The sequence below is a fragment of the Strix aluco genome, chromosome 7 (assembly GCF_031877795.1).
Source record: "Strix aluco isolate bStrAlu1 chromosome 7, bStrAlu1.hap1, whole genome shotgun sequence".
NCBI lineage: Eukaryota > Metazoa > Chordata > Aves > Strigiformes > Strigidae > Strix > Strix aluco.
In genome coordinates this window covers 33,658,978-33,683,878 of record NC_133937.1, presented here as the reverse complement: position 1 = coordinate 33,683,878, position 24,901 = coordinate 33,658,978, and the positions used below count along the sequence as shown (strand labels likewise).

The window sequence follows — 24,901 nt, the reverse complement described above, 5'->3', positions numbered from 1 at the left end:
TTTAGAAGACAGTCATGTTTTTGACTGTGTGTGTTTATTTGTTGTGATGCCCAGTACTAAAAAAAAAAAAAATAAGTATTGACCTAACAAAGTTCTTTAAGCAAATACTTGGCTTTAAATTTATGAGTAACATCACTCATGTCAGTAGACTAAAGCATGTGTTTGGAGTTGGGCATGTGTTTCTAGATGGTAGATGAATGACTTCACTTTGATTGCATAGCATTAGTTACTGTTTTATCCCTTTTAGGTAATACTTCACACCTGTCAACTCTTGCTAGTTCCCCACGGCTTCTTAGTTGTGGTTACCTTCAGGCTCTCATTGCAGAGTAGAAGTACATGTTATGATGAGTGCTATTTTCTGCATACTTTGAGACTGTGAGTAAATGCATATGAACAGCCTGGCCGTGAGTTCAGCAAGCACTTCAGCAGGCAGGGCAGTGCCAGAGCCATAATGAAAGATAGAATGAGGTAATAACGTCACCTTTAAAAGGAATACATGAGATCTTACAGTTTTGAAAAACTCCTAGCGTTTTATATGCATTTACGTGAAGTTATAAATGTTTTAGCTGCTGGTTAAATAGCAACAAACTGAATGTGTTTGGAAATGGAAAAACGCCTGTGATTATGAAACAAACTGCAGCCTGTCTTCGGAAGGAGGGAGAATGTTTTTTTTTCAGTGTAACTTTACTTCAACCTTCAGGTGTTTTTCCTTTTCCTTCTCTTCTCTGTTTGATTGTAATTCTTGGCAGACACATGCTTGCTTTTCTTCTGCATGCACACTCTTAGTGTGGCGTTTGGCTACATTTTGATGACCCCACTGCTTCATGTCCTTCACTGTTATACTGCAGCTCTGGATCAAATTCTCATCACTCTGCATGGATCACTCTTTGCTCTGTTAGCCAGATTCATGTGTAAGGAAGGGCATTTCTCTAACCTTAGTATAACCTTGTGATCCTTTCCACACTAACTTTCCTCTTGTCTCTATTTTCACTTTTAATATACAGTCAGATCTGGATCTATAGATGGGTCTATGCTGCTCTGTTGAGATGCTCCACTTTATATCAGCCTAGGAACTGGTCTCATATGTCTGAATTTAGGCAGAAATCTACCTTGGGTTCTGCTTGAATAGATTTTTAGCTTTGACCCTGCTTTGAGAAAATACCCCACACATGCATTTAGAGTACTGCTGGCTTGTATTAGTCCATGTGCTTAACAGGGATTTCAGTTTTTTTTTTTTTCCCCTAAGAGCATTATTACCATTATTTTGCCTGTATTGGGACAGTGAAAGAAAACTGCAAACAAAGGTGTTGAAATCCTAGCTCTACTGACTAGAAACCTCCACTAACTGGAGGGAGGCTAGGGCTCCACCTGAGAAGAGTGTCGCAGTCAGGAGTTACTGTGCACATGCCTTTGCAGCTGCTTCTCTCTGGAAAAGATGTCACACAGGAATATTTTTAAATCTCTGCTTCCCCTTCTGTTTCCTTATTGCTCTTTCTGTGACTGAACAGTAGTACAGGCTGAGAACTTTAAAATGTGCTGAGCAATTACCATGTGTAGTTTCCGACAGAAACTCATCAGGAGTGAGCATTCAATTCTCTAGGTGGCTTTGAAAATTTCAGCCCATATCACTGAGCATCCATTTGTCTTAGTTTAAACTGCACGTTAAGTGTACTTATTCCGGAAAGAGAAAATGTGCCTAGCCGTAATGAAAAATAAAGAAGTATTGTTATTAGCCCTGTCCTATTTATGGAATTTCCCACCAGTGACTCAGAATGAATCATTAATGATTCCAAGTGAAAATGATACCAGTCTGTCTCCTCTCTGCTTGCAGTGGGTGTGTGGGATTTAACAATCTGGTGAAATAGGCAGTGTTTTCTGTTCCTGGGCTGTGGGTTCCCAACTTCTTCACATTGGAACCATACGTTTGCTGTAACACCTACTCAAAGATTTTGGAGTTGACCAAGAACACTTCTAGCAGCAGGTTAGAAGAAATGACCTGGAGCAGAACCTTAGCCAGCTGATAATAGTTCAGGGGCTGAGCAGTGGGACTACGGAGGTTTAGGAAAGTTTGTTTGAGTGGATGAAGGTGGAATCCACTTCTCAGAATGCTGTTCCTGCTTGCAGAGCAGTGGAATTGCTCTACACTGAAGTAGATTCATAGACATGATTCCCTGCCATTGCTCCTGCTGGTGCAAAAAAGGACAGATTTTGCTCTGTTTGATCTATTTGAATGGTCTGAAGGGTTCAAAGCACTTCAGAAGATCCTGTTCCATGTTACTTTGCCAAGTATTAACCCTTTAGATTGCAGTTTCCCATGTCAGTTGTCTGCCTTGGTCTGGAGGTCAATTAATTTTCAATTGGTTCAACTATTTCTGAGAGTGAAATGGAAAAAAAAGATTTTTTTTTTTTTCTACGTAATCTTCCTATGTCACATAAGTACCACAGAACAAGGCAACCTTTTTGTGCTTCAGAACAAGGGCTTTGGCAGTACTATATTATGTATTTTGCTATCTTTAGAAAAAAGCAATCAACATGTGGTTTAATAATGAATGCAGTTGCCCGTACGATATTAATTTGTCTCCTGTTTGAGCTGTGTTATGATTATGTCTGAGAGCATAAAACAGATTTTCCACTGATGCCTTTTTAAGAAAATGCTTTCTGGTAAGTGTTTGTTTCCCATGCTGAAAGTACTTGCACATGGGGTGAGGAGGAACAGTAGTGCGAGTTTCTTGTTCTTCCATTCTGCTTTTTTTATGATGGAGAAATGAGAAGACCACAAGAATGCTCACAGCTGTCTCTGTGGTACAACTTTCCACTGTCTGACCTTGTTGTCCTGCCATGCCCTCCCCCGATTCCTGTTGCTGGGTGTTCCCATATTCGATATTCTTATTTATTTCCTTATCCATTCTGTGAAACAAGCTTTGCGTTGCTTAGGCCTTAATACTTTTGTGCTTCTTAGGTCCTGAAGATACTTTGTTAATCTTCATAAGATAGGATAGTGTTATTTACCATTTAGTGGATGGTAGTGAGGGAAATGTTTTGGTGCCTGTAAGGTACTTGGCGTTTGGATTGACAGCCTAAAATTTTTACAGCATTTTGGGCATGTAAAACAATAACAAAATCCGTTAACTTCAGGTGAGTAGAGAGTGCAATGCAGAGAGCTCAACATCTGCAGACATGCCTTCAGAGTTTCAGGTGTCCAGGAAATTAGACACATGATCAGATGTTGGTTGAACTGGCGTGTCTTGCTTCAGAGAACATTTTGTGACAGAAACAGGGATTTAATCGACTTTTCTGTAATGGTGTTCAGATGACTTAAACAGGTCCCTAATTCAAAATGGGGAAAATATCCCGTACAAGTAAGCATTCATGGAGTCTGATTGACAATTGGATAGGCCACTCATTGTGACGATTTGGGTTTCACTAGTAATGTTCTTGGATAATTACTTGATTTTTATTTTTTTTTTTTTCCTCTACAATATTTATTACAAGCTTACGCTTGGTTTGAAAATTTAAGTGCAGAACAGTTTCCTTGTTAATTGTGTATGGCTTACTTCAGGGAACCTGTATTCTTATCAAAACCAGAGTATGATTATGTCCTTAAAAATTATACAACTAACTGCAAAATTTATAAAATTATCTGAAATGAAAATTACAGTCCTCTTTTCTTGGATGTGAATACAAGCACTTGATTTTCATATTATAAGGGTTGAAATCAGTATCTTTGGAGGGGAAAACAGTCTCTGCAATCTGCCACCACATTGGTTTTCTCATGATACGCTATTTTTTCTGCTGCTTTAAACATTTTCACTTACTGAAGCTGTTTCACTTGTTGGATAGACGATGGGAAGGTGGAGATCCAGGCGTATCCAATCAGAAGACACCAACCACTATCCTTCTAACACCAGAGAGGAAGTTTCATAGCTTTGGGTATGCAGCAAGAGATTTCTACCATGACTTGGATCCCACTGAATCAAAGCACTGGTTGTATTTTGAAAAGTTTAAGATGAAGCTACATACCACCGGTGTAAGTAATAACCAATTCTCTTGGATAATTGTGCATTTGCTACTCAAATTGTCTTCCTGTGGACAGTGCTAGATTTTTGCCTAAGGATTGTCAACTAGATGTGAAGCAGCTCTATTTCTAAGTTTAGAGAGTAAATAGAGTAAATTAAACTCCTCAGTTAACATTATGATTCATTTCACTTCTCACTGCATTTGGCAAGTGTATTTTGCCAGCCTGCTTTCTAGATCTTAGAAGTTCAATATCTGCTTTGCTTAGATCTCCATGTCCTAGTTTTCCTGAAATGTATAGCTGTCTAGGGAGTCTGCATGAGGTCGGTTAGTTCTATAAATTTACTCAGAAAGCAGAAATGGAATATAAGAGCCATACTGAACTCTAGCGCAGAGGAGAAAATTTACCCAGAGTTCATTGTCAAAACTGCAAGTGCAAATCATGTTGTTAATCTGATGATATTCTTACTGATTGTATTTTTGTCTTTGGGATTTGGCCAGTACTTTCTTTATTGAGGTGTTTTCTGGTTTCATGTGTTGGTGGGAAGCCAAAAATCTACACTTTTAACTCAACTTGGATTTAGATATCTTGCATATGCAGCTTTGTTACAATTAATTACAGATACATTTATTGTAATTATTCAATATTTAGTCCATATTTCTCTCTCTGCCTGCAGTTATCTGTAGGCATGGTAGGTGTTTAAAAACAAAGTCTAAAATAAGCAGCAGATGTCATGCTCCAGGAAACTCAAGTGATGAGTTAGATCCTCTTCAGAACAATTTTGTCACTTTTTCCTAACCAGGTGAATAATGATGAATTCCCTTTCCTCAAGCAGTGGGAATTAATTTAATGTTTACCTTTTCCTTTTAAGAACTTCCAGTTATTTTCTTTCATGTAGAATCTTACCATGGAGACAGACCTGACAGCTGCAAATGGCAAAAAAGTCAAAGCACTTGAGATATTTGCTTATGCCCTGCAGTTCTTTAAGGAACAGGCATTAAAGGTAGGGTAATGCTTCCTTATCTAGATTTTTCTGTATTTATAACTGGTATAAATGTGAGCTTAACACTTCTAACCTTGTCAAGCTTTGACCTCAGTAGTATTTGATGTAAACAAAGCAAGGCAGCTGTAGAAACTCTAGGGGGGTTGTGGATTCTGGAGAGCTTACAATAGCCTGAAGTGATTTCCCCTTGCACAGGGGAAGCTTGATTCACTAATAGTAAGTGTATCACCATGATGCAGAGTTCTGAATATCTTTTTATCAGCTTAAATATTTTCTACTGCTTTTTTAATGAAAAAAGCTGATTTGAAACGAAAATTTAAAAGTGCAGGAGCTGAAGGTCGGGAATTAAATATGAGGCTGGGTCCTGTTGTTATTCCCTACACTACTGCTGGGATGATGGATTGTTCTCTCTTCAAAGGTTCTCTCTCATGTTAAAGAGTTGACACTGTGAAATGCAGTAGGATGGGCACCTACTGATGTCTCCTGCCCCAACTGACTTTGTCTTCACTCATTAAATAAGGGAAGTTGGATGAGATGGATTTATTCTGTAACAGAAAGATTATTAAAAGCTCATTTATAATTTGGTGACTTGAATCTCACTGTAAGTCTGTACAAGGATGACCTGCTGAGATGTACAAGCTGGCTAACCTGGTGGAAATAGTGTAATTATGCCAGTGCAATGATCTGTACAGGCCACTTGATTCCACTGAGAGGTTCAGTGTATTAGCCGACAAGGAATTCTGCACCAGTGCAGATATACAGCCTCCATTACCCAAACCAATACCGGTACCTTTGCGCAACACTCCTTTATTCTGTTTTACACAGTTAAACTGTAGTGTGTGTGCCAAAGAGCTGCAATTAGGCTATGGTATTTTGGCCCTGTGCTGACCTTTTGCAGGGGTGAATTTCATGTTGTGCTGTGAGATAGAATCATAGAATTGTTTAGGTTGGAAAAGGCCTTTAAGATCATCAAGTCCAACACTTAACCTAACACTGCCAAGTCCACCACTAAACTATGTCCCTAAGTGCCACATTTACACATCTTTAAAATACCTCCAGGAATGGTGACTCAACCACTTCACTGGACAGCCTGTTCCAATGCTTGAAAACCCTTTCACTGAAGAAATTTTTCCTAATATCCAATCTAAACCTCCCCTGGTGCAACTTGAGGCCATTGATTTTGTATCCTATCGCTTGTCACTTGAGAGAAGAGGCTGACACCGACCTCTCTACAACCTCCTTTCAGGTAGTTGTAGAGAGCAATAAGGTCCCCCCTGAGCCTCCTTTTCTCCAGGCTAAACAACCCCAATTCCCTCAGCTGCTCCTTATAAGACTTGTGCTCTAGACCCTTCACCAGCTTCATTGTCCTTCTCTGGACACGCTCCAGCACCTCAATGTCTTTCTTGCAGTGAGGGGCCCAAAACTGAACCCAGTATTCGAGGTGCGGCCTCACCAGTGCCGAGTACAGGGGGACAATCACTTCCCCAGTCCTGCTGGCCACACTATTGCTGATACAAGCCAGGATACCATTGGCCTTCTTGGCCACCTGGGCACACTGCTGGATCATATTAAGCTGCTGTCGACCAACACCCCCAGGTCCTTTTCCGTCAGGCAGTTTTGCAGCCACTCTTCCCCAAGCCTGCAGCATTGTGTGGGGTTGTTGTGACCCAAGTACAGGACCCGGCACTCAGCCTTGTTGAACCTCATACAACTGGCCTCAGCCCATCGACCCAGCCTGTCCAAACCCCTCTGTAGAGCCTTCCTACCCTCAAGCAGATCAACACTCCTGCCCAACTTGGTGTTGTCTGTTATTTGGTTCCCTTGATCCTGAATGCATGTTTATGCAGAAAAATCTAACAAGCATTAAGGAGAACCAAAAAGACAGACATTTGTTAGGGGCTTAATTTGTAAATTCACACTGTGTTCTGATGGACTGCCTCCATTTATATTGCTGGGGTTTTTTCTTTCTTTTTTTTTTTTTCCTACTGTGGCTGATGTTGATAGGGAAAATGCATTTTATTTTCCATTTCCCATTTGAAATGTTGCAATACTCATTTCTTGTAATATTCTTCTTGGGTCAGAAGACTGTTTTTCGTATTCTCCTGTGAAATACATGTCCCCTGTAAACAGTTTTTGAGATTTTTAAATCTTGTGTAAACAGTCAAATGTGAGTTAAGTACACATTGGCTTCAAATATGCCACTGTAACATCAATGTAAGCATAGTAGTTGCTGGGTCAAATCAGAATATTCCTTAAACAAAGACATTGTTTAAAATAGCCTTGTTGTTAAAAACCTACTTTTTTGAATGTGTTTAATTTATTCTCTGTGAGATCCCAGTCTATTTATGGCTACAGAGAAACAATCCTACCATTACAACTCAAATTCCACATCTTGTCAAAGACTTATTTAACTAGATTTTGGGGTTGATTGTGGAGTCATGGATTTGAATCCATGCATAGTCTGGGGAGATTCTTAGTGAATATGAATGCTGTTGAGCACAATCCCATACATTTGTAGTGCTGCCTGTTCAGGGCTACATCCTTTCTTGATAATAAATAAATCCCTGTGATTTGTGAGTGCATGCTGAAACTAATTAGAGGAGTGATGTAAATGAACTGTTACTTTGGACTATAATCTGTCCGTTCCTAGTGCCCTGTGTAGTATAAAGGTACTACTTTTCTAGCATGGATTTTTGAGCTGCAGCATAGCTAAACAAACACAACACCTTGGCACAGCACATGCAGAAACATTTTTTTACATTCTAAAGGCCTGTTGTTCACCTTTCTGAACCTTTCCCTGTTTGGATGGAGATTTAGATAGGACATATGGTAATGACATTTTACTTGGAACCTTTCCCAAAACATGTCAGTATATCACCTAATTTGCAAATGCAATACAGACTTTCCCCTTTTTAAGGGGAAAAAAAAGGACAATAAAAGAACTAAACTAGTCTTGAATGTTTGCTTAAAGCAAAATTTTCAAGGAGCAATCAGTCATTTTTTTTAAAGGGTTTAACTGTAACTTCCCTTGTTAACTGAGTTGTAAAAATTTTGATTTAAAGGTAAGTGGCGTATAAAGAATTAGTTGAAAAATTCAGATTGTGAAACATAATGTTCATCAGTGATACCTCAAATATTTTTCTGTGTATTAATCAAGATGTAAGTGTGAATTCTTCAAGCTAAGAGCAAATTCCACACTGTAACTAAGAATGTACATAAATGTTCTGCAATATTCAGCAGTGCATGAGCTGCTTTTGGAAAAAGTAACTTTTCTATGTCATGTTAAACAGCAAACTTCTCTATAGGCCTCCTTGAGAAGGCATCAACCCTAATCCCAGCTTTTGACACGGTAAAGCATTCTTGACAGGTTGGCAATAATTCTGATTTGTAGCATAGATGTAAGAGGAAAAAAATTTAAAAGAGAAAGTTACTGTTGCTAGAGCCAGCAGAAAATAATGTTTTCTTATTAAGTTGATACCCATCATTTTGCATTCATCTCTATTTTCCTTTTATTTAGGAGCTCAGTGACCAAGGAGGCTCGGACTTTGAAAACACTGAAGTAAGATGGGTCATTACAGTGCCTGCTATTTGGAAGCAGCCTGCAAAGCAGTTTATGAGACAAGCTGCCTACAAGGTAAGATTATGGACTGAACGTAGAAATGCCCCTTTAAAGCCCTAGTTGAAAGGCTAAATGATAAACTGTATTTGGGACAATTAGCTCTAGTATAAACTGTATAAAAATGGTCTAGAAAATTCAGACTAGAAACACTGAAAGAGGAGTTAACTCTACCAAGCAGTAGCTTTAAGTCATACATATTCACCTCTTAAATGCCTTTTTCTTTCTATTTACTTTTATATATATTGATGTCTCTTACTGCAGACTCTGATGTTTTACTCATCTTGTACACTGTATTCCTGCTGAATTCAGTGCACATGGAACAGATGCAGTTTTGAGACCGAAGGGAAAGCTGATTTTAAAATACTGGACACAGTTTTGTTTTGCTATTTTCTTTAGGTCATCGCAGAGTTATAAAGTAAAACAAAAAAAGAGGGAGAAAACTTTTTTTTCCAGTTCCCATTTTCCCACAGTAGGAATGAAAGGACTGTGAACCGGATAGTCTGGATATAAAATTAAATTCAAATGTTATTTTCACCAGTAAGAGGTTTATCTGCATTTAACTCTTTCCCCCCCAACTATGTGCACTTCCCATATGCATGTCCTTATTTCAAATTCAGTTTGCGTCTTCACCACATGAGATGTACACGTTCTTCTTTTCATCAGGATAGTCATTTTATGTTTTGGGTTTTTTTTATTTTTGGTCATAGACTTGCGTAACCCATTGGCAGCAGCTATGTGATGCACAGTTTGTAAAATATCTAGTAGTTCATGAGTAACTTTCAGAGTGCTCCTGGGAAGCACCCAGATTTTTCTAACTCTGTTTCTAACTATCTCTAATGTTGAGCAACATTTTTCTTAACAGTCTTTATTGTGGGATTGCTAATGCTAGTGCCAGAAGCAAAACACTCTTAAAGTTCTGATGGAAGGACACGGTTGTAGGTAAATCTGAAACACTAGAGACCCATTCGTTATCTTTGTATATTGTTGTCTGCCTGCTGTCTGTGTGCATGTGTGCTCGTGAACTGGGAGCTGTGTAAGACCAGGGCAGCTAGGGTAGATCTCTTGGCATTTCTCATTTGTGGCACAATGGAATGTTGTTAATTAGTGTCTGTGTCTGTGGTTGTGTCTGTGATTGTGTACTTTTATCGGCAAGCTTGGTAAACAGCAAGGACTGAGAAGGCTTTTAGCTTGGGTTGTGTGATCAATTGCAGGAAAACATGAGTTTAGGGAAATAATGGATGTTTATTTGACACATGGGTGTGTCAAATGTTTTTTTTTTTTTAAAGTAATGGGGATGAAGAAATAAGTGCAGAAAACAGAGTTCTGCATTGCCATTCAGTTTTTCAGATTCCTATTGCAGGATCCAACACGTTCCTCAAACTGGTATGTACGGATGGATCAGATGTTGCAGCTCTTGTTGCTAGCTCTTGGACCATGCAAGCATCTTGGAAATGAGAGCTTGCTGTCATTAGAGTAATTGAGGCATCAAGTACAGAAAAGTGTGAAGAGGGAGCAGTAGAAACTTTGTTACTGGAAGCACACTGAAGTACAACCACTAGTCTAAGCTGAGAGTTAACTAGTGGGAAATGTTAATGAGCTGTGGAAATCTTCTTGAGTAATCTGTGACAAGTGACATAGCTCTAAGAGACCAAAAATACTAATGGCTTCAGTTATTGGTTCACAATGTAAAAGCCCAACCAGAAGGAATGGTTAAGTAGTTGTCTAGGCAAAGCTAAATATTGCATGGAATTAGTAAAGTCAAATAAGAAGTGTTGTAGATCTGCTTCTGCACTCACCATCCATCAGCTTTTGTCCAGCCTACAATCTCAGTGCATCTCCGACATCCCCTCATCTCTGTCTTGCCTTAAACAAAACACTGCTAACCTGGAATTCTTAATCTGCACAAGGGTTCTCACATGCCCCCTTCCAGCTGCTGTGCTGCTTTCTCATTTGAATGACTAATCTGGGTGTTCCCTTCAGCTCACAGTGTTTCCTCTCTCTTCCCATCCAGCCCTATCAAAATCCTGCTAATTCTGTCTGCATGACAGCCTTTCCTGTCTACATACTGCTGAGCTTTCATCAAAGCTGTCACAGATTTTGCATCTTGGTTACTGCAACATCATTTCCTTGGCTTTGGCAACTGTAATCTGGCCTGTTTTGTACCTCTTCAGGTTATTGCCACTAAAGGGTTTTGTAGCCTCGCATTTGACAGGGAATCAGCCTGCATTTGACTCCTTCATCTGTGTCATCTCCGACATAAGCAGCATGTCCTGGATGTGAACATCTGAATGCTAACTCGTTTTCTTCCTCTTAAACCCTCTCTAAAATGCTGGTTTTTTTCACACATGCAAAAACTTGACTGTGATTAACGTACTGATACGTGAAAACTGCTCCTCATTGCTTCTTGCTGTTACTCTGCCTGCCCCATCTGTATTCATCTATTGTGCTTTTTGTATCCTTAACTCTTTTTATACTTGTTACCTCTTTGAAGCAGGTATTTGTTTATTCTCTTTTGTCTTGCTCTCTGGGGCTTCCTGAGGAACTAAGCCTCGTAGGCTGTAGAGAGCTGCATGTCTTTAGAGCTTCACTTTGCTGAATCAATATTGCTTTATTTCTGAATAAAAGTTTGCAGACACTTCTTCCTGACCCTCATGCTTAATTCCCATGTGCCCAGAGATAGTTCTAAAGCTGTGGGACACTTGTTGAGGTCTGGTCACACTTGGAGAGAACTCTGTGACAAGAGCAGAGTGTCATCTCTGTAGGACCCACTTTGTCTTAAGTTTCCTTTCCCAAAACATGTCTACTGGGATTACTGTGCATTGCATCTGTGTTAGTTACATCCTGAATAATGACTCTTAAGAGTTTGCCATTGTCCCCACCAGTAAAATACAAGGCATCATAAATAGCATTAACTTTTCTTGTTTCTGTGTCCTAGTTGTTCCGTTTCAAATTCTTTGCTTTGATGTAGTTCTGTCAGAAGTGCTGTATTTACCAGTATTAGAAGGAATCCCATTCTCATGAAGAACTCGCATCGTGAGTAATAAATTCGAATTGTTGATATATTTTCTTATTTTGGAGACCTTGGCAGCATGGTCCAGTTGGACAATATGTGGGAGGACTTCATCCTGCTCATGTGGGTGGGATCTGCCCCTTATTCTGGTCCTTGCAGAAGCAGCCAAAGGCACCTGCACTGGGCCTGAGGTTTAGACCCAACATGAAAAGATGGCTTAGATATGGAGGCAGGCCATTTCCTGCTTGTGAACATGGCCTGGCACTTACAGCCGCATCAGAATGGCGTGTGAACATGGACACAAAACCAGGATCCCACTTCTGTGTTGTCTGAGGTCCTACTGACACAAGAAAATTCTGTGTTTTCTTAGTCTTGTATTACTGATGACCAAAAAAAAAAAAGTGTATCCACTAATGGAAAAATGAAACTCTAAAAGTATTTGAGACTATTTGTGTAGAAATCCATTGAATCTAAGTAGGCATGAATAGTTGGTTGTCTTAACAGCACTTTGCTGTCTTAATATATTACTATGAGCAGCACTTTCAATCTCTTATCCAAGTGAAATTCAGGCACTGTAGATTGTTTATTAGAGGAACACAGGATCCAATATTCTTGGCAGAGTGTTCCTTTTTAGTAAAGGCGTTCTTCCAATGTGTATCTTTCAATACACATTCTTTGGGCAGCGTAAGAGCAGAATCTGCATGCTGGAATTCGTGGAACGTGCCAATAGGAATAAGGTTTTAAGGATTAGTTTGGAGTGTGACGGGAGTGGGTGCATGCAGAAGCTACAAAATAAGAAAGTAAAACATAGCATACCAAATGCAGTCAGGGCAGAGCAGAGGAAAGTGGAGAATAGTGCATTTTTATAAACTCGCCCAAAATATTCTATAGGCTTGCAAACATCAGTCAGCTGGTCTACTTAGAGATATTTAGGGTTCTTTTCTTTTTAATATGAACTGGTGATTTTGAAATGGAGTTCTAGAGCTCTGAAGTAGATTTATTTTTCAATTACAAATAGCAAATAAAATCATTTGCGTGGTAAGCTCATATAAATAAACAGAGAGGCAGTCTAGTGAGCATGGAGTTCCACAGGCTTTCTTTAACCAGCTCTTATGCTGAATATTTATTAATGTTTTCACATCAGTTTTGTCATGGAATGTGCATGATAAGAATTATTTAACATATCGTGTTCCAGGGTTACATTACATTACATCGATCAGCACTAGCCTGCTCTGTAGAAGCCTTTGGAAATGAATTTGGTGAAAGAGTAATGTGACAGCACATAAAATTCCTTGCTAATAAAAACGTGATGTGAAAATGTTTGATTTTTAAAAAGATGACTAGAGAGACTTAACCAGATCGATATCTGTAAAGCTGAGCTACGCTTATTCCTTTGTAAGTATTTCTTTGGTACACAGAACAGACACAACCAAAATTTATTTGTCTAGGCATAGTGTAACAGACTTCTACTATAAACTACATAAAAAGGCAGTGCAGAATCAGAATCAGCTAGGTTAATGTTCAATGATGTTCAGGCATAAGCAGCACTGGGAAGCTGGTGATTTTTGAAACAGTTCTTGTTAGTGGAGGCAGACAAGGCAGAAGTACATTAATACATCAACCATCCTGGTTATTTGTAGCTTCTGGGGTTCTCTTGAGTCCATGCTTTCGCTTTTGTGATATTAAGATCTTTTTAATCATAAGGATTAAAATGTTTATTAAGTGATATGTCAGGGAGGATTCTGCATCTTGTAGCTATGTGTAATTAGAAAGGATAAGTGAGGAGTGAAGATTAGAGTGGGAACTCGGCACAGTGGGAAATGTGTACTAATTGATCTTGGTTTACACATTTTAATTACCCAGCCAGGTTCACATGAAAGCAGAGGCAGTTGACAAAGCCATCTGCTAATCCAGTTCTGCACATTTCTGTTTGTCCACTTCTGTAGCACAAGTTGGAGTATTTGGAGGTTTTCTTTTTGTTTTGCTAAGCAAGTAAAATAAGAGGTTTTCACAGCATTCTAGGTAAGAGTAGGTAGATGGATCTGTGCCTGTCTTCTAAAGCTATGGAGCATGTCTCTCAGGATCTTAGAAATTGCGTGAAAGGGCACTGGAACCAACAGAAACAGCCAGAAATGAGAATTTTCCTTCTGCCTGGTGGAAAGACTGTGCTAGATGGGGTTTTCCACCCAAAAGAAGAAAATGACAGTCTGAAAGACTTTAAACTACAATCAGGAGGAGTGGGGGGAGTGATAGAAGTCCACAAACAAATACAAATCAGTGTGGACTAGGTTTAAAACCAGTGGGTAGGATTGTTTGTAGTAAGTTCATAGAAAGGACAATGAAGGAGGATAATAGATCGGTTAAAAGACATCTTAGATGCCAGTATTCAGTTACAAAGAGAAAAGAAATACAAGCTGAAAGTGGAACTATAGTGAAAAATATTAAGGCAAAATCAGAAAGTCCAAGGTACAAAATAAGATGCAACTAGCAGAAAATAGCAAGCATATAGTTTTCTTGGTGAAACAGCTCTCAGTCAGGGTCATTTGTGTCTCTTTAATAAAATCAGCCTGAGCTATAAGGACCTACAATGAGGATATTTTGAAACAAAGGGAAGGGGAGAGCCTGAGTCACTAGGAGGATGCTTAAATAGAGAGTCTGGCTTTGCTGTTGTGGTAACTGTCACGTGCCCATGGTACAAAAAGCATTTCTAGAATAATGTAACATGAAAAATTGAAAAGCTTATGAGAATTTAATGGCTTCATTTTTCTAATGCATTCTACTTGTAAAACTTGCAGCTAATGTCCTCCTGCACCTTGGGGGATATAATGTAATGCAGCAAAAAATTCTTGGTAACGCTGCTTGGAGCTAAGCTTTCATTTACTGCACAAATGTGATCTGTGGCAACAGTCACTTGGGAGTGAGCTGCAGCTAGTGGAAGTATGGACTGAATGCCACTGTGGTCCCATTTAGCATCAACTTGTCAACAAACATAAGCTCTTCCTTAGCATGTTACCGTTCAGCAATATGAGTCAGATTTAGTAGTGCTAATTTGGATTTACTTGTCCCAATACCTGTGAAAATTTTGGAGGTTTGAAAGGGCAGGGGCACAACAAAACAAGCAATTCGGAGATTTTTGTGTAGCCTGTTGCGCAAAGAAAAAAGTTGGTGATTTCAGAGTCTTGTGGTTGTTCCTTACCTTGTAAGGGATCCAAGATTCTTCCCCTTAGAAAACTGTGTCTGTATATCTGGGACTACTTCTGAGACCAAAATGTGTTAAACTAGATATGATGTCCTAAACAACGTCTGCTGCAATTAATACCGGTATTCTTTTCTGTCTCACAAATACAAGAAATCCTTTTCTCTCTCACGATGACCCAGAAAGCTTGTGCCTTGCCTATGTGTGGCAAGAAATTATCTTTCTTTCTTATCAGCAGTTCACAAAAGCTTTTTGAGGAATAAGTGCAGGTAAACTGTAGAACCTTCTCCATGCATTGTAAGCAGAAGTGGTTTTAATGCTGCTTCATGATTAGTAGATGATGGTCACAATTCAGATATTTCCTTCCTCGAGGCCTACTCATCAGCACATGCTACAATACTAATTTCCAAACCACTCTGCTCAGACATCTGCTCTTGGATTCATCCATCTCACTGTTACAACCTGTGACATTTCTCTGCAAACTACAGAGGTCTTCCCAAGAAGAGTGAAGTATAATAGGAAGAGGACATTTTTAGATTTAAGATAGCAACAGGAATAATCCTCCTATCATGCCATAAGGAGACAGTAGTACTTCTATATCTCTGTTTGTGTCTGGAAAGCAGCCACTTCTAGAAATTCAGTTTCAGCAGGTGTCTTCTAAAGGCAGTGGAGAACAGACACCCTTACTGGGGTATGTAAGCCCTCGTTTTCTGTCTTAATAAGGAGAGCAGAATCTTTTTACATTGGGAGAGATTTGGGGCAGACTGCCATACAGTGCAAAATGGCAACTGAATTTTCACACCACTCCTCCCAGTAGTTGGCAAAAAGCAGATGAAATACTGACCTTATTCCAGTACTTAAAGGGGGCTACAGAAAAGCTGGGGAGGGACTCTTTATCAGGGAGTATAGAGATAGGAAAAGGGGTAATGATTTTAAACTGAAAGGGAGTAGATATAGATTAGATATAAGAAGGAAATTCTTTCCTGTGAGGGTGGTGAGGCACTGGCACAGGTTGCCCAGAGCAGTTGTGGCTGCCCCCTCCCTGGAAGGGTTCAAGGCCAGGTTGGACGGGGCTTTGAGCTGCCTGGGCTAGTGGAAGGTGTCCCTGCCCATGGCAGGGGGGTTGGAACTGGATGACCTTTAAGGCCCCTTCTAACCCAAAACATTCTGTGATTCTGTGATTTGTTTCCACTGGAAGTGTTCTATAGATGCACCTCCTGGTGATGCAGGTTTCGGTACAGGGGAGAAGAGAGAAAGCAGGAGGCTTATGACAGGGCTGTAGGCTCTGTGACTGCATCAGAGAGCATTCAGACAGCAGTGTGTTTGGAGTTTTGGGTGCTGTGTTGTGCTGCTGGGAAATGTAGAAGCCCTTCCCCATCTCTGCACAGTCTGCACAAAACAGATGTGAACTCTCAGTGAGCCAGCACGACTCCTGTGGCTGTGGCTGGTGCAGATCAGAGCCCAAGCTCATGAGCTTGCTGAAATATGTGCATGAAGAGGGGAGTCAAAGACTGAGGGGGTAGAACAGGCAGTGGTATTTGGCAGTTCCTCCTGACCTTCTTCCCAGACCATCCTACAGGTGCAGTACACATTTTCCTGCACTTGGATCTCTTTGATTTCTGTCTCTCACCTTTGCCAAGACAGAACACTGATTCTTTCCTTCCACGTTACCTCTCAGGTCTGCAGGGCCCTATAAAACCCTGAAATCACCTCCATGGGGAGTTCAGCATGAACAGCCTTCCTTTGAGAAGTAAACAAACGACCAACAGTCCTTCAGAAAATAAAGATGTATTTTTTCAATGAAAGCATAACTTTAAAATAAAGTTTGTACACATTTTTGGGTGATTTCTGACAGGTATAAAATAGTTCAAGTTTGTCCCAAGAACCTTTTTCTCTGTGTCATGGAACATGTCTGTTAGTTTTGGGGTAGGGTAACATTCCTCTGTCAGAGCTGTCACAGTACAGTTTGAAATTATAAATTTCTGCAGGCTTTTGAACTCGGGCAGACCAGTTAAAGGACTTCCTCTAACTGTGAGAGGAGGGTGACATTTTGGAAGGCTTGACAGAGAGGAGCCCTTTTTGTCACCATTGTTGTTTTCTGCAAGAAGCTGCATTTACCTTAGCATTTGGACTAGAAGTATATATAATCTTAATCCTTGTAACATTTATATAGTGTATTCTTTCAATATTCTGCAATTCTGATAGTGTCACATATAAGGATTTGACAATATTTCCTGTTCTCTGTCCTCTCATTGCTCTTGCTGCCCAGGAGAACTTCATGTTTCCCCGAGTAATACTTCATAGAGCTCAGGAGCCCTTGAGATTATCTGCTTCTCTTCCTTCTCTGGCTTCCATTATGCATTTTAGGAGTTTCAAAAGTTTGTATTATATTCTACGGTTAGTAAATTTTATTGTTTTATAAAGTAAAAAAGCAAAATTACAATACAAAATCCAGAAGACCTGGTGAGTATGGGTTTTAACAATAGAATCAAAGAGTGCTTACAGTCCCAAAGAATTTCAAGTTCAGGTTGAAAATACAAAGAATAGATTATAAAAATCATGTGTAAAATATAAAGTATAGAAATGCACTGGTAAAGCAATCTGTACTTTTATCTGGGTAACAGCAACCCCAGGAAAAATAAATCGAAGCAGTCTGACCACGCTTAGCAAAGGCATTTATCTTAATAAGACAGCCTAGCCATCTATAACAAATCAGTTCATCTAATCAGTGACCATACAAATGCAGCAGTTTTGACTGCAGCCAGTGCAACTCCACAAAATTCATTGTTCAGAGTGTGCTGAAAGTAAAAGTCACACTTCATTGCACTTCCAGGTGCCACATTTATCATCTTGCTTTTCAGAATGGGATAATGCCATAGTTTCTGAACAGCCATTAGGAGGGAGAAATGTTACAGGCTGTACTTCATTTCTTAGCATAGGAGTAGGTTAGTAATAGAAATGAAATGTTTACTAACCTAGTTATAGGTTAGTAAACAGAAATGAAATGTCAAATGAATTCTGCTTTGGTCCAAAACAACTTACTAAGTAGCATGATCAGGTATGTGTATGACAGATAACCATCTTGATTATTCAGGGCCCAAGCACCCCCAATTCCCACAAACTTCAGCCATAGCTCCATTGTAAACCTTGGTATTGAGTTGGATACTTAGAAACTGATGCATTTGCTTTAGTGGTTTGTTTCACAAAGTTTGTCCTAAGTGACTTGGAAAATGTTATGTGGGAAGCTGGTAGCAGAGCTGAAGGCAAAAGAAATGAGCTTCAAGTCCAGGTTTGCTATTCGTATTCTTATGCGTTTAAGCACAAGACCATTTTTTCTCTACAACCAAATACAGGAAAATTAATTAATTAGGAATTGAATTTCCCTCCCTGACAAGACACTGGACTGAGGCAATTTTTTTTTTGAGTGTGGACTGTATTAGTGTTGCACAAGTTGAGTTTACATCCTTGATGCATTAAACTAATTGCTTTCCCTATATTGAATTACTTTTTAAAGTGACTGATGGCTGACACTTGAGGCTAAAGGACTGCCTAGGACTGTTGTGCTTTTTATGTTTTCAGATTTTAAAAGTGTAGCTTCCAGATTAAAAAAAAGTGTATTGTGACAAATATTTCCTTTTGATCCCAAGACACTTAAATAAAAGTTCTGGTGGCAAAGGTGACTGGACTCCGTACAGAAACCTGTGAGGCCCTGAATAGCTGCAGGCTTGTTACAGTGGGTGTGGTACTGCTGTCATACTGTCACACACGATGGGCTCCCTCTCGCTGATCCAGGCAAGGATTTGACGTGGTATTCATAAAGACAAAGAAGGAGAAATTGTGTTTGGGAAAATGTGGTAGTCATTTGGGAAAGATTCCTACCAGCAGTTCAGGTCTTTCTCAGTGTGTAATACCTGCATCATTTTAGAATCGTGGAAGCATTCACTGGAAGCATTTGTTGGAGATCATCTAGTCTGAACTTCCATTTGAAGCAGGGTTATTGCCAACACCAGGTCAGCAGTAGCTTTGTTTAAAAATCTCCAAGGACAGAGATGCTTCTCTGGGCAGCTGTTCCAGTGCTGCATCACCTTACTAGTAAAAAGAGTTTTTGTAATATTCAATTTGAACTCTACATCCTGCAGTATGTGGCTGTTGCACCTTTTATATCTCTTGGCAAGACTGAGGAAAGTTGTGTTCTACCTCCTTTGTAACCTTCAGATAACTTCAGGCTGCTATTAAATTGCTCCTTGGCTGGCTCTTTACTGGACTAAACAAACCCAGCTCCCTCAATCTCTCCTTACAGAACATGTTCTATAGCAGCCCTCCTTGAACCCTTTCCACTTTCTCCATGTCTGTCTTGAGCTGAGGGGTGCAAAAGTGTTCAGTTGATAAACTTTATAGAGCTCATTCTGTAGCCATTACTCATGGAAATTAGCAGTCATGATTACTTATACTGAGAAGTAACAAGGAAGTAAGTTCTGTAGTAAAGGGCTATAAGTGATTCTAGTGGTATTTTTTGAATTAATAATAATAATGTACACAATGATTACATATTTTTATACCAGCTTTTTGAAGCTGGTATCCAAGAGTTTTTTCCACTACAGAACTAAGTCTATAAATAAAATGCTAATCTAAACCTCTTGCCCCTTCAACATATATGTTCGTGCCCAAACTCTTAAATGGGGAGTAGCGTTGTTATTAACTGGAGTTAATTTATATCTTGTCTGGTGAAGTTCACCAAACCAGCTATACAGGTGCAAGCGTGAGGTACCTTATCATCATCTATCCTGATTTTACAGAATCATAGAATGGTTTGGGTTGGAAGGGACCTTAAAGATCATCCAGTCCCACCCCCCTGCCATGGACAGGGACACCTTTCACTAGCCCAGGTTGCCCAAAGCCCCGTCCAACCTGGCCTTGAACACTGCCAGGAAGGGGGCAGCCACAGCTTCTCAGGGCAACCTGCTCCAGTGTCTCACCACCCTCACAGGGAAGAATTTAATCCTTACACCTAATGTAAATCTACCCTCTTTTAGTTTAAAGCCATTACCCCTTTTCCTATCTCTACACTCCCTGATAAAGAGCCCGTCCCCATCTTTCCTGTAGCCCCTTTAAGTACCGTGAGGCCGCTCTAAGGTCTCCCCGGAGCCTTCTCTTCTCCAGGCTGAACACCCCCAACTTTCTCAGCCTGTCCTCACAGGGGAGGTGCTCCAGCCCCAACGATCATCTTTGTGGCCTCTTCTGGACCCACTCGAGCAGGTCCATGTCCTTCTGATGTTGGTGCCCCCAGAGCTGGACACAACACTGCAGGGGGGGTCTCACGAGAGCAGAGCAGAGGGGGAGAATCCCTTCCCTCGACCTACTGGTCATGCTTCTCTTGGTGCAGCCCAGGACACGGTTGGCTTTTTGAGCTTTCCTGCAGGTTTGAGGATTTCACCTAAAAACTCCCTTTGCAGGAGTTCATAGCTTGTGAGTTCTACCTTTGAAGTGTGAACAGCAGTAAGTTCCGTGTGCGTGAAGGCTGTAGGAAGGCTGTGAATTTTCTGTGGGTTAGTTACTTTGTATGAGCTTCTTGGTATGGGTAAGCCCTGGGAATTCTAAAACCACTGCAAAGCCTATGCTCTGGTATTTTAAAAGCAAGGAAAAATTGTATAAATATGTAGTAACAGTATCTACTTCATCATGGCAGAAAGGAAGATACCTGGAGTCTCAAAGAGAGGTTTCAGGATAATCCCAAAATCCTAAAGACAATTTAAAGGCTGATTTTTACACTGCGGTTCATCCTGTCATGTCTTTCACATTACTTAATCACTTATGCTAGTGCAAGGTGAATAAATGAAAACTATTACAGGGGTCTATTAACTTCCAGTTTTGTGTCCACTCTACTAAACCACTTTTTATCTTTCATAATTTATATTTTCCTTGTCTGAAAAATGAAGTTACTACTATTTTACCATGGTCGAGGTTTCATTTATGCTCTCTCAAGCAGTTTTCTCACAGAGAGATGAGTATCTTTGTCCTGTCACTTAACTGTACAGATGGGGAAGCTGATACCAAAGGAATTCTGCAGCTGTGATACTTATCCACTATGTTCTCACTTGTGAAATGCAAAATATCAGTGGCATCTGATCAGAATAGGACGAAGGACAGCCTGTGCCACAAACCTAATTTTAGCTCAACAGGCAACAATACTGTGAAAATGTATGCATTTATGTATATGTGTTATATATTTGCATGTATGTGTAGCAAATGTTCAAGAAAAAGCAAAAAGCTTTTGGTTCCATAAAGCAAAAAGTGCATCTGTGACATTGTAAATGTCAGATCTTTGCAGGGTCAACCACACCATCCAAACATTGCGTTGCCTGGATTTTAAAAAAAAAAAAAAAAAAAAAAAAAAAGATAGATAGATGTTAATTCTTAGTTTTCATCTAGACTGAAATCCTGAGGATGAATTTTTGAAAGAAGGGGAGCACCCAGTAACTCTTCCTGCCTTTGGCAAACCCGGCCTCTTTGTTGTGGTCACTAAGAGGAATCTGGGTGCCTTTGAAAATCCTGTTTGTTTTGTGGCTGTTGAGCAATTTTAAGAATCTGTCTTTGAACAGATAAGTGGACTGACCTAAATGGGCTGTCTGACCTCACTGTTGTGTTTATTCATGATTGTTGTACTGCGGTACTCTTCATCACTCTGAAGACTAACGGCAAAGTGTCAGTGTATGTGATGGTATAGTGATTTTCAAACATTTTTTGTGAAGGCATCTTAAGTCTCGAGGCTGAAGATCTAGCAAAACTGCATGCGCTGTGCTTTTCATGCAGCTTTGTGACATACACTAGCCCCACTCCCTGCCAACCCAGCTCCCCCTTACGTGCCTCTTCGTGATAATGCTGAGACTCTTTTCCCATGTTGCTCATCTTCTTTCCTGGCATGCTCTGCCTCTGTAATTAGATCTCAGTTGTTTATTTGTGACATCCCAGTTTGATGCCATAGAACTGGAGAAAGTGCTAGCTAGTGAAAAAGGAGGAGGATTAGAGAAGAGCTCACTTACCAGGGCACTAAGTGGATGGTGTTATCATGAATCCGTTAACACAATGAACTGATTAGTTTAAACAGTGTAAATTTCACAAGGCACTTAATTTCCAACTGCTGTTTTGTGTTGCCTTGATTCAGTCACACAATACTTTCTTCACGCAGGCTGTGCAGTGCTTAACTTGCAATCATGGTTTTCCTTTTGTTACTAATTATAATAAATATCTTGGAAAATAGAAAAATGTTGATGTTAATTCACAGCTTCTGTTTTTTGGCTAAACGATGTTGTCCTACAGAGTTTCATTTCCTAATGAACCACATTATCTTTACAGAGCTATTCATGGAATCCAACTTTTAAATTGTGTCTCTGGTGCCTACAAATGTGGCTTTAATGGTAAAACAGGTTTAAAAGGTTCTTCCTACCACCCAGAGGAATGGATATAGCACTCATCCCGTTTGCAGCATTGCTTCAGAAGTGATCAAAATAATGCAATTGGTGGCGGTGGCAAACTGTGAAAGCAGAACAGGGGCCCAAGGCTGTGAGGGAGCTGTGATGTAGCTGTCCCTACAGCTTCTGCATGTGCTACGTGTCACATGGCAGACTGTTCGGTGAAGAGTGGCATTTGGCTGGGACACTGAACTGGAGTTCTGGGGTTGTGGAGTGAATTCCCACCTTATTGTGGGCTCCTGCACAACATTGGCCAAGGCTTTTAGTCTCTGTGCCTTGTTTTTCCAAATGTCTAATGAGGGTGGTTCTTCTTTAGCACATGTTTATCTGTTTAGTCTATTTATGCTACATTTTTGTATCTTGAAATGTCTTATTAATTGTGAATGCAGTGCCTATGGCACTGATGCAGTACTGAATCAGGTCTTAGATGACTACAAAATTTCTCAAAGCAGTAAATTAGAATTAATCCAATCAGACATCATTCTTAGTTTGTTTCTCTTTCTGAAAGATTGAATTTAACTGCTGTGAAAGTAATATAGTATATTGCTCTATACTTAATTTACAAAATATTTTCTTTTAGTGGCTTCCAATACATAAAGCACAAAGGCACTAGTATATGTATTATACAGATAGGTAATCTGAGCTAGTAAGGAGTACAGAGTCTGCCAGGATCATCTCACCAGTTAATAGTGCAACAGAAAGTAAAGTTCACCTCTCCTGAGTATAAGCATGGTTCTTTTCTACTTTTTAGAATTTGTGAGTATATGTTGGGATAATTTACTTGTTCCATTTGACCCTGAAATTGGTGTAGCAAATGTTACTAAATGGATAAAAAATGGGTCTTGATCAGATTATTTTCTCTAGTTCAGAGAATTTGCCTGCACTATTCCCTGGACCAAAGGGGAATCAAGGGGTCAGAATAATGAAGACCACCATTCTGCAGGTTAATGTGGGCATTAGCACTGAAGTTGACCCAGCTGCAGTTTGCTCTGTCCCTCACTCTAGTGAAGTAGGGGTCAAGACTGGACTGCCTGAATGGATCTGATTAATCCTAAATCTGTGTAGTGCTCCTTTGTACCTCCATTATTTCCAATATGTACTTTTAACCATTTCTCTTTTACTTTTTGGACCTTCTTCAGCAGATTTTTGCTGCAAGGAAGATGCTGAGTTTATAATATTAATGTACAGCTGCATCTTAACAGGTTGAGGCTTTTTTGCATGTGTTAACATAACACTGAGGTGCAAGAGCCATCTCGATCTAATCCTATATAAGTGTAAGGTAAAATGTACCTCATCCATTTATTTATTTAATGTTTTCATCTCCCACCCACCCTTATGAAAAACATAATTAAGGCAGATCCCTCCACTAACAGTCTTTGTCAGAGTCTGTGTGGGGCTGATTTGATCCCGTGAGCTCTCCTACCTGGCCTGGCAGGGTAGCACCAGTAGCCTGCAGAGGAGCTTAGGGGCTGGCCCACAGCTTCAGCTGGGTTTGACAGCTGTGCTCTAGACTATTCTGTCTCCACACAACCTTAGGGACATAAAAGTCTAATTTTTGTATGTACAAACTTAACACAAATACCTTTTGGATGGAGAAAAGTTCTTGCGCGAGACAGGGCAGTGTTTTACTCATTGCTGTTGTGCCCTTAGTGTAGTTCCTTCTGCAGGTTTGGCCCGTTTTAATGATTTGGTTCCAAAAGTAAGCTAGACCTATGCAGTGATCTTGTGAAAGTGTGTGTGCCTGCCTGTGTTATCAGCAAGTGTTGACGGAAGGGCAGAAGCTTCAGAAATGATTGAAAATTGGCTGCTGTGTGCAGGAAAGCATGATTATGAGTTAATGAGAAAAGCTGCAGTGTGAGCTGAGAGCCTCCCAGCCCTTGCAGCAGTATTCAGAAAACAGGTTAGACTTTAAAGTTTTTTGAGTGAAGAGGAAACGTGTGCACATGAAAGACAGAGAGAAAGAGGATTTCCAGGCAGGTGAAGCTCGAGGAATTAAAGATGAATACAAAATGCGTGGGGCTGACTCCAGTTAACATACGATTCTAATAATCAGCATTTTAAATTCAACAGATGGAGTACTATTTTCTGTACGTGGGGTGGTTTTTCACTAAGACCTTAGTATCAGTTCTTTTAATCAGTTTTATAGCTAAAAGAAATGGATGCACTCCTCGTAAGTCATGTTCCTTGTCTTACGAGTCAGTGGTTGGGCTTTTTTTTTGTTTGCCTATAAAAAAAAAAAAGCCTGATGTGTATCTCTGAAAAAGCAAAAAAGATCTAACTTTTGCTTTCAGTAGTTTGAAAGGATAGTAATAGGAAACATGTGCCTTGTCAACGATGGCATTATTTCCTAATGTGCTATTCCTTCTGAGGTCACCATGGTGTAATAAATAACGCCTGATGGAACAACAGCATTCTGCCTGGCTGTGTTATGAAATACAGGAGTACTCCAGCTAAATGCTGATGCTTCTAATTATAGTGGCTTTCAGAGATGGGAGCTTTTCATCTAGGCCTACCTTATGGCTTTCATTGCCTTTTAGAAAGGCCCAAGCTACATGGAATATTCTACTATAACGCTCTCGTTAAGGCCAT

At 40.0% G+C, this 24,901-nt stretch overlaps 1 protein-coding gene across 1 annotated transcript in view; it reads left to right on the top strand.

The window, feature by feature from the left end:
• The window catches only part of HSPA12A (heat shock protein family A (Hsp70) member 12A), a 62,419-nt gene that overhangs the window by 19,508 nt on the left and 18,010 nt on the right, over nt 1–24,901 (top strand). Inside the window, exons 4-6 of the mRNA XM_074831359.1 lie at nt 3,841–4,027; nt 4,914–5,018; nt 8,536–8,652. Of these exons, the coding sequence (XP_074687460.1) occupies nt 3,841–4,027; nt 4,914–5,018; nt 8,536–8,652 (409 nt within the window). The remainder of the gene's footprint in view (nt 1–3,840; nt 4,028–4,913; nt 5,019–8,535; nt 8,653–24,901) is intronic.